Source organism: Erythranthe guttata, chromosome 3 (genome assembly GCF_056151865.1).
Source record: "Erythranthe guttata isolate IM_541 chromosome 3, IM_541, whole genome shotgun sequence".
NCBI lineage: Eukaryota > Viridiplantae > Streptophyta > Magnoliopsida > Lamiales > Phrymaceae > Erythranthe > Erythranthe guttata.
The window spans coordinates 10,362,906-10,373,552 of NC_142535.1; the positions used below are offsets into that span (position 1 = coordinate 10,362,906).

The 10,647-nt window shown below is 37.2% G+C and overlaps 1 protein-coding gene and 1 long non-coding RNA gene across 2 annotated transcripts; both read left to right on the forward strand.

Annotated features, from left to right (window-relative positions):
* The first annotated feature begins 267 nt into the window (after positions 1–267).
* LOC148771748 (putative transcription elongation factor SPT5 homolog 1) lies at positions 268–4,154 on the forward strand. The gene is made up of 14 exons (XM_088815210.1): positions 268–736; positions 1,109–1,338; positions 1,430–1,576; positions 1,662–1,820; positions 1,928–2,011; positions 2,123–2,193; positions 2,281–2,638; positions 2,732–2,887; positions 2,975–3,072; positions 3,161–3,209; positions 3,291–3,443; positions 3,545–3,688; positions 3,758–3,860; positions 3,937–4,154. The coding sequence occupies exons 1-14, from the start codon at positions 427–429 to the stop codon at positions 4,152–4,154; spliced, it is 2,280 nt and encodes a 759-aa protein (XP_088671336.1). The 5' UTR covers positions 268–426.
* A 10-nt stretch (positions 4,155–4,164) lies between these two features.
* On the forward strand, positions 4,165–4,481 carry LOC148771749 (uncharacterized). Its single transcript, XR_016030289.1, has 2 exons — positions 4,165–4,233; positions 4,320–4,481. It is a non-coding gene; the product is annotated as an uncharacterized LOC148771749 (long non-coding RNA).
* The last annotated feature ends 6,166 nt before the right edge of the window (positions 4,482–10,647 follow it).

Below are 10,647 nucleotides of genomic sequence, written 5' to 3' on the forward strand. Positions count from 1 at the left end.
TGGGTCAGCCCAATCGTCTTGAAGCCCACAGGTCTTCTAAGTCCGGGAATCTTCAAGCCCAATATCGGGAATGCCGAGAGTCCTTGCCACGCGTCCGAGGTAGTCGAAGGGATCGCTCCACTCGTTAACCTACAAAACAGTTGAAAACACTAGGTGACACGCCGGGGGTGGTCCGACGATTGTCCAAGCCCAAATATCACGGCCCGCATTCCTCGTAAAGCCACGTCAGCAAAAAGCTTGAATTAAAAAAAAAAGTCGATATATTATTTCCACGTGTGTAAATCGAATGAATGCTCCTCTCTCATCACCTATAAATAAGAGAGAACCTCTCGCCAAAACTTCTATTCGAAAACTAAAAATTTCCTTAAAACCTTCATCAACTATTTTCCACGCTACTTGCGAAGAAACCCCAAATTATCAACCACGATGGCGCGGCGGAGAGACGACTACGCGGAGGAGGAAGACGACGTAGACTACGAGGACTACGACGGTGTTGATGAAGAAGATGAGGAGGCGGACGACGACTACGGCGGCGGGAAGACGAAACGCAAGAGGAGCCGATCGGAACTTATAGATGATTATGCGGAGGAAGACGACGACGAAGATGACGAGGATTACGGTGGCGGCGCCGGAGGAGGGAAGCGGCGTAGGAAGGCGGCGTCACAGTTCTTTGACGATGAGGCGCTTGTGGATGACGATGACGACGAGTTGGAGGACGATGAGGACAGAGAAGAAGGTTAGGGGTTTTTTTTTTTTTTTAATATTTTCTATTTAATCATAATACTCTCAGTATATAAAATTGAACTTGAATTTTGAGTTAATACGCCCAACAGTTGTTATCGATTGGAATAAGAGAAGAAACAATGCGTGATTTTGCTAGTTTAAGAGCATACATGAAGTGAAATTGGTCATGGTAACAATTGCAACACTGATCAATGATTCTAATTCGTTTTTAACATGACATTGGAAATTTTTGAGGAGCTTCAAGTTGAGAATTTATTCTCTTGTAATTGGAATTTTCTGAATTGTTTGTATTTTAGTTCTGTACTTTGGCTCATATTTGCTGTCATCCTCTGTTATTCTTATGGCCTTGGATCTTGTTATATAGATTTTATTGTCGACGATATACGTGATGAGGATGATAGACGAATTCATCATCGTCCATTGCTTCCACGAGAGGATGAGCAAGAAGAGGACGTTGAGGAATTCGAGAGAAGAATTCAGGAGAGGTATTCTAAGAGCCTTCACGTTGAGTATGACGAAGAGGCTACAGACGTTGAACAACAAGCTCTATTGCCGTCGATTAGGGATTCTAAATTATGGATGGTGAAATGTGCGGTATGATTGACGAAATTATTTAATGTGTGAATTAAATGAAAAAGATTTATAATGATACAAATTAATATGATCCGTTCTTTGTGCTACGTAGATTGGTCGTGAAAGGGAAATTGCAGTTTCCCTTATGCAGAAGTGTATCGATAAGGGATCCGAGCTGCGAATTAGATCTGCCATAGCAATTGATCATCTAAAAAACTATATATACATAGAAGCAGATAAAGAGGCCCATGTGAAGGAGGTATGCATCAGTTTATAACTTTTATTGTACTTTTTCTTCTTCAGATTCTTTAGGTTGTAAATTTACGGAGAATGTTTTGCTACAGGCTATTAAGGGTATGCGTAGTATATATCCAGGTAGAATAATGCTCGTCCCTATAAAGGAGATGACAGATGTTCTCTCAGCCGAAAGCAAATCACTCGATATTTCTAGGGATACCTGGGTGAGAGTGAAGATTGGTACATATAATGGGGATCTTGCAAAGGTATATTTTCCCAGTGGTATTTTTTGTTGTTGTTTTGTTTCCTGTTTTCCTTTATTTTGTTTCTTGGTTTCTTATGGCTGATTCGTTTATTTTGTTGTAAATGCTAGGTTGTAGATGTTGACAATGTCCGGCAGAGAGTAACAGTGAAAGTAATCCCGAGGATTGACTTGCAGGCCCTTGCTAATAATCTGGTTTGTATTTGTAATTTGCTGTTCAGAGTTTTTAAATTCTTGACCATTATGAACATTGCTTATGTCTTCTTTATTCTATTACACACACATGACATGCTGGCTTTGTTTCAGGAAGGGAGGGAAGTTCCAAAGAAGAAGGTATTTAAGCCACCTGCCCGGTTTATGAGTATCAATGAAGCTAGGTATAGTTGTTACAAAATCTTTTTATTTGTTTCTTTCATTCTTACTTGCTTCCCCCCGAAAGTTGACTTTTTCATTTATTTGACCAGGGACCTAAGTATTCGTGTAGAAACTAAACGAGATCCATCTTCGGGTGATTCCTTTTACAAAATTGAGGGGATGATGTTCAAGGATGGTTTCTTGTATAAAAATTTCTCACTGAAATCGCTCAGAACTCAGAATGTGAAACCTAATTTTGATGAACTCGAGAAATTTCGGCAGTCTGGTGAAACTGGGGATGGTGACATGTCATGTTTGTCGACACTCGTTGCAAACAGAAAGAAAGGTCATTTGATGGAGGGTGATAGGGTTGTAGTTGTAAAGGGAGATCTTCAAAACTTGCAAGGATGGGTGGAAAAAGTTGAGGAAGATTCTGTACATATTAAACCAAACGAAAAAGGCCTTCCTGTGAGTAAAAACAAAATTTAGCTTTTCCACACGATATCTTGAATTTTATGTTTGGATGGTGATAATAACCACATTGCACGTTCTAATTTTCAGAAAACTCTTGCTATAAGTGACAAAGACCTCTGCAAGTACTTTCGAACCGGAAATCATGTAAAGGACGTATCTGGTGCTTTAGAAGGTGCAACTGGTATGGTGGTTTCAGTTGAAGGTCACATGGTGAACATAGTTTCAGACACAACCAAGGAGCTTGTATGTTATCTTCTTAAGTACTTTAGTTGTCCATTTTATTTTTCTTCGTGCAAGTACTGACTCTGTTGCTATTTTTGCTATACGCAGTCTCGTGTCTTTGCGGACAACATTGTGGAAAGCTCTGAAATAACATTAGGTGTTACTAGGATCGGGGATTACGAACTTCATGACCTTGTGCTACTTGAGTGCGTTTTTTGTCTTTCATGAAAATTTTATTTATTTTCCAGTTTTTCACTATTGGGTTTTTTTAAATGAAAGTTATTAAACGTGCAGGGACAATAGCTTTGGCTTGATTATACGTGTGTTGAGCGATGCTTTCCAGGTTAGCCTGAACAAATAGAAGCCAACAAAGACTATTGATTGGTTTGTCGTTCTATTAACTTGCTTTATGGTTACTACTCAGGTTCTTAAGGGTGTTCTGGAATGCCCTGAAGTTGCCCTTGTGATGTTGAGAGATATTAAACAGAAGATATTTTGGAAGATTTTTGCAACGGACCAATATAAGAACACAATATCCGTGAAAGAAGTTGTAAAGATTCTCGAGGGTCCGTGTAAGGTGCGCTTCTCAAACCTTACTTACCGTTTATTAGTAAAAAATAATGTTTTGGTTGTATTGAGATGATCATATAATATTCAACTCCATTATTACTTTTTCAGGGGAAACAAGGTCCGGTTGAACATATATACAAAGGAGTCTTGTTTATTCATGACCGTCACCACCTTGAGCATACTGGCTTTATTTGCGTTACATCCAAGTCTTGCATGGTTGTGGGTGGATCTCGTTCGAACGGTGATCGCGATGTATGGATAAATATTATTTTCGTGTTCTCGAGTTTTCACTGACTTTGATTTTGACTTTTTTCTGTTTAGGGTAACACATTGATATCGAGATTTGCGCATCTCAGAAAGCCATCTTGTGGCCCACAATATCCGATGAGACCACCTAGTGGAGGCCCTGGCCCCGTAAATAATTGTAAGTAATTTCTATAAAAGAAAATTAAATTTTCTGCATTTTGTTTATATTTATAATATTAACTTGAATTGGACAGTTGGAGGGAGGAATGGAGGTGGTGTAAGAGGTTTAGTTGGAGCTGCGGTTAAAATTCGTGTCGGCCATTATAAGGGAAGCAAGGGACGAGTAGTAGAAATTAAAGGTGCAACGGTTCGTGTTGAATTAGAGTCGCAAATGAAAGTTGTTACAGGCAAGTTTTTCTCCTCTCAATTTGCCTTTCTTTTTCTGATTGATTTTTTTTTGACTCCCACGTAATGATATTTCGGTATCGACAATTTTGTGCAGTTGATCGCAGTTATATTTCGGATAGTGTCAATGTTTCCACACCATTCAGGTAGGCTTATAAATTATAATAATACTTTTATTTATTTATTTTTGGTTTTTGGATTTTAAGGTTTCTGATATAATCTTTCAAATTAGGGAAACATCAAGATATGGTATCGGAAGCAAGACACCTATGCCGCCTCGAACTCCACTGCATCCGTGTATGACTCCTATGAGAGATTCGATGGTTTCGAGTCCTGTATAAAATTGATCGAACTCATGTAGATCTTTATTTATTTATTTATTATTATTTTTTAATCTCTGACAAAAAAAATTAAAGATCGGAACAAAATTCCACTATTTTGCCATAGTCAGAGATATTCCAAGCTCACTGGCAAATCTGCTAAACCGCAGCAACAATTTGTTATTTCTGTCATTATAAAAAAAAATGAAGTTGATAAGCTTTATATTATTGTTGATACTTATTAAACATGCAAATATATATTGAATGTTATTTCAAGTGGACATATATTATCTGTAATTTAACATATTTGTTACAGAATTTAAACTACACTAGTACTTCTCCTGTGCGTTGCACGGGGAATTCATGATAAGAATAAATATTTAATTTTAATGTAGATAACAAATTCAGCCAAAATTAGTGAAAAAAAACAAAATACCGAAGGTTAAATTTGCGTATACAAAAGGCGAGTACATCGTTACCGTTACCGTTACCATTACTATTACCAATACCAACACCAATACCAACGCCGTTACCATTGCCATTGCCATTACCATATTATCATTGCTATTATCATTACTGATTCGTCCGAATATGTTGGTGGATCTTCTAGATTCTGCAAATAAGAACACAAAAAAGAAAAACCGGGTTGATGCCGGAGTTAGCACTCCGACGGCCAAGTCAGTATATTTCTGGTTTAAGAGATACTGAATAATAAGTTGTATATTTTTTTGTTAGGAAAAAGGATAATCTCAGTTGAATTAACTTCTTACTATTTATAGGAAGAGCTTCTAAAACCGGACTCCAAATACGGATTCCACTTCTATTTTAGTTGTCACCTCCAAAATGTTCCAGACTTCCAATGACTATTAAATTAAGCTTACCTGTCTCCTCGGTGAAGAGTGTTGTGAGCTGCTTATTCCCTAGACTGCATATTCTCTGACATCTTTGACACTTGAGGAGAGGGGCATTAAATGCAAGTTGATTGTCTCAGATATCTCATAGACCATATCTTGTAACTCTCGCATTTGCCTTCTTGCTACTGAAAGAGCGACTCGCCTCTCGCACCCACGATCGACTCTCGATTAGGTCTCCTAGATAGGCCCAGAACATTGATTTATCAAATCATCTAGTCTGTATATTCTCTGCTATTCCTGACATTTGAGAAGACACGCATTAAATGTAAGTCGGCGGTGTTGCTCTACTTTTCAGATAATATTCCTTGTTCCCGTCCTCTCTTTTTGGTGAGCGAGAACTTCCCTTTCTCTCGCCCTGGAGTTGACTCTCGCGAGATTTCAATTATCGGGCCATTATTGGGCCTTCTTTTAATGGGCCGAAAGAATTATTTTTTACCGAATCAACTAGTCCCCTACTCGCGAGGACAGAGCTGAAGTCCTTCGCGAGTAAATTTTCCTTTATTCGACATCGAGACCTCTGGAAAACTAATATATATATATATATATATATATATATATATATATATATATATATATATATATATATATATATATATATATATATATATATATATATAATTACTATTATTATTATTATTATTATTATTATTATTATTATTATTATTATTATTTATTTAATTAATTATTTTTTTTTTCTTTTTTTTTTGGCGATTGCACTTCCCGAAGTCGCGACTCTCACTCGAGGAGATCCGTCTTTTCATCTTAAATGCGACGTGTGGGCTGCCCTAGGTAATAGTGCAGCCGTCGCTTCATGTCGCCACTTCCCCTACTATAAGTAACACTCCTCTCCCCCATTCCTTCACTTTTCTTTCTTCTACCATTTCTTCCTTTTTGCGGCGTCTGTTCTCTCCTCTTCCGGCGATTATTCTGGCCTTCCCTTTTTCTCCCAGGTATATTTACTCCTCTCTGTGGTTTTATGTTTTACTCACTTCTTCCCTTCAAACATCTATGGCTTCTTCTTCTTCTTCATGTGGAGAGGCCCCTCTTCCGCCTTCCACGGTTGGCTCTTCACGCGCCGCCGTGCGGAAGAGAAAAAAGAAAACAGTGATCTCCAAAGTGCGTGGTAAACCCTCCTCTCGCAGGACAGGGCAGGCAGATGGACCTGCTCCTCCCCTATCCCAAGGTCGCGGGATCGTACGCGAACCTAAATCGAGAGAGCCCACCTTACATATTCCCTCCGTCCCTGTTAAATCCATCCTTACTGCCGATGACATAGCCGACCTTCTCATTCGACAAGGTTTGGATGTGTCCAATGACATAGCCCTTCCGGATCCTACCCAAGACTCCCTACATCCTCCTCTCGGCTTCAGTACTTGGTATTTGGATCAATTTCTTGCGGGCTTATCCCTTCCTAGTCATCCTTTCTTTTTTGCGGTGGCAAGTAAATACAAAGTCCCCCTTAACCAATTTCTCCCCAATTCTATTAAATTTATGTCCGCCTTGTAGCACCCCCCTTCTAGTCGGGCGATAAATCGACTCAGTTTATCGGAATATTCATTGAACTAGCAGAAGCAAAGGATCTCTTTGTAATTTTTAAAACTTTGGACTGGGGCAAAAATGCAATTATCAAAACTTTGCATTTTGGAAATCTTTCTTAGGTTACTTTAGCCGAATAAAGGTTTCGTTTGGAAATTTTTCGAAAGGAGGTTTTTTCGTTCGAGTGCTACAGTATCACTATCGGTTTTCGGTTCGAGAAGAAATCAGAGTTTGGAAAGGGTATTTTGGTGAATAATTCGAAAATTACTAATCGAGGCATGGGAATTCCGAAATTAATAAACGGACTATTTTATAATAAAAGTTGAGTATGATCCATACCGGTTTCGAGTTCAAAAGATACGAAAAGGAAAAATACGGAGGTTTAATATTACATCACCAAAAGAAAACCCAAAAACACTTTAGCATCGTTCATAGGTCCTCGTACAACTTCCAAACACCCGGGCAAGACCTCGATCCACTACTCAGTCCATTCCGATTGAGGATTTCTAACGCTATTACCTACAATTAAAAGGCATCTATATGAGCTATAAAGCTCAGTAAGAAATCCGATGAAATATCGAACTTTGAAAATACGTTATACGTAATATATAATATTATATTCCCATTCTTACCCACGTTCCGTACAACAACACGAGGCAATCGGTTAAATCATATAACACACGAAAACACATCATTCACACAAAATCACGTACTTATGCAAAATGACTAAAATGCCCTTTTTATGAAAATCGTGAAAAATCATTTTTCGTTTATCGGATCCGTGAAAGATTAATTTTTGTACCTGGATAATAAACCTGTTACGAGCCCGTTTTCACTAAGTGAGATCAAACCACATCATTTCATCCTAGTTGGATACCGGCCCTCTATATCCGAGTTGTTTATTACCCGGTATTCCATTAATCTTCCAATTTAAAAACCGTGAAATGCATCTTTTCCAAAATTATGCTTATGACCCACACATAACATCACAAATATCAATCAAGTGCCACAAAATCACACAAATATCACAATTCACCACATATTTATAATTTGGGCAAAATTCCCAAATTCACACATATAACACACAACCACACACGGCACACACCACATGCACAATCAGCACACACACATGCAGCCAACACATTAAAACATCACCGTTTAACATTCAAACCATGCACCCCTTTCTCATCTTTCATTTAACGAACTTATTACCACTTCTAAGTAATAATTCATTCCAATAAATTCTCACAACAATTAATCCACATCCAGGCAGCAATTAAAAGTACAAAATCTCAATTCTCATCACTCATAGTTATTTAATCAAAGACAGGAAAGTAAAGGCACAAAATATAATAAATGACATGCAAAAATGTCCTAATTTCGAAATAATAGCAAACTAATTCCAAATATTCCCAAATTAAATCCTAGAACTCCTAACTGACCCAAATTTCATATTTTGAAATTATTTTAAATTTTCACAAAGTTTCGAATTTTCTTGAAATAAAAAACTAGAAAATTCCCTTTATCTTTTAAAAATCCAAAACTCTATTATAATCTTAATTACTTTGAAATCTCTGTCAAGAAAACTTTTTACCCATGTAATACTTGCTGGAAAACAGATTCCGAAAGTTTGAAATGACAGATTTTTCAGAAATTACAGTTTTGACCCCAGAGTTTCAAAATTTACACATGCAACCACACTAAAAGTTCAAAATCCATTTTTTCATGAAAAACCCCTAACAATCTGAAATTTTACTCTATTAGATGCAGAAAACAAAGTTGAACAGTTACTTTATGCAGAAATTTCGAAAATTACATATTTCACCCCAAAATCTCTAGATCTATACATGCAAGACCACAAGAAGTTCAAAAATCACTTTTTCTTGCAAAACATCTTTGAATCCGAAATTTTTGTTCAATAAATGCTGGAAAACAGTTTTGAAAACAAATTTAGGACTGACTTTTCAAAAATTACAGATTTGACCCGAAAATCTATAGATTTACACATGCAACCCCAAAAATTTATTTTTCTTGCAAAACCTTTTTGAAATCCGAAAATTTTTATGCTTTTGGCCAATAAAACTTTTATCTACCCACTACCAACATACATGATGCATGCAAGAACAAGAAATCAACATTAAACACATATTTTCCATTTTTCCACAAAAGTACTAATTTCTTCGAAATCTTCCCCAATCTTTTAAGTAATTTTGAAAACCATTTTAATACTATTGATGCCATTTAATTGCAGCAAGAAATCGGAATTTCTTACCTTAATAACCGAAAGAAAGATGAAGGAAAATCAAAGGGAAATGCTTCAAAGGTTGATGTCTAGCTCTAGCCAAACTATTTTGATGGTGAAGGAGATGGAGTGGACTTCTAAAGGAGATGCATATTTTTTTCTCGGTGAATGGTGTTGTAGGCTAATCAAAGTCCATGGTTAAATAGGAGACTTGGAAATGATTCTTCATTTTCTTTGAAAAAACAAAAGATGAGGTGGAAGAAGATGAAGAATGGAGGTGGTGGTGATGTCTCGGTGGAAGGATGGGAGGAGGACAAATAATATGGTGATGTGGAAGAAGAAGGTGGAAGAAGAAGGAAGAAGAAGAGGAGTGTGGGATTAAAATAGGTGCAATTTAAATAATTATTTAATTAGCCTCTATTTTTGACTAACACACACACATATACGGCTATATATATACATTTATAATACAATATTATAAAATCAAGCAATGCATGTAAAATATATCTATGTATGTATGCATGTATGTTATCAAGTAAAGTCCTATACACACACATATATTGTATGTATATGTTAGTGTATTTAATTAATCAAGTATAGCATATAGTAGTCTAATTCACATATTTCATATAAATTTGTTAGGAAATAAGTCTACCAATTAAATACAGAACATAAATAATTCACTTATTTAAATTCACGTAAGTCATATAAATATCATCATGTAATAATGTTACCTAAGGATTCTCGAGTTTAGGAATATTAATTTCGGGTTTTAGGGTTTTCGGGTTTTGGAAAGGCAGGGTGTTACAATCTCCCCCCCTTAAAGAAATTTTGTCCCCAAAATTGTTACCTGAACAACTCGGGGTAACGTTCGCGCATTTCTTCTTCTCGTTCCCACGTGGCTTCTTCGGGTGTATGGTTTTGCCAAAGGATCTTAACAAATTTTAGGTTTCGGTTTCGAAGGGTTTTGGTTTTGGAATCAAGTATTTGGGAAGGTTTCTCTTCGTAAGATAGATTAGGGTTTAGTTCGATCGGTTCGGTTTTCAATACGTGATCTGTACTGCAAATGTATTTCCGAAGCATGGAAACGTGGAAGACATTGTGAAAGTTGGATAAGTTGGGTGGTAAGGCTAGTCGGTAGGCTCGAGTACCAACTTTGTCGAGAATTTCGAATGGGCCAATAAATCGTGGTGCTAATTTTCCCTTTTTCCAAATCGCATAATTCCTTTGAAAGGCGCTACTTTTAAGAATACGGAGTCTCCGACTTCGAATTCGAGATCTCTCCTTCGAGTGTTGGCATAGCTTTGTTGCCGATCTTGGGCAATTCGCATTTTCTCTCGGATATTTTTGATGATATCGACGGTTTGTTGGACAAGGTCGGGACCAAGAAATTTTCTTTCGCCAATTTCGTACCAATGGAGCGGGGACCTACACTTGCGGCCGTAAAGGGCTTCGTAGGGTGCCATTCCGATTGACGAGTGAAAGCTATTGTTATACGCGAATTCGATTAGTGGGAGGCGGGATTCACAATTTCCTCCAAAATCGAGA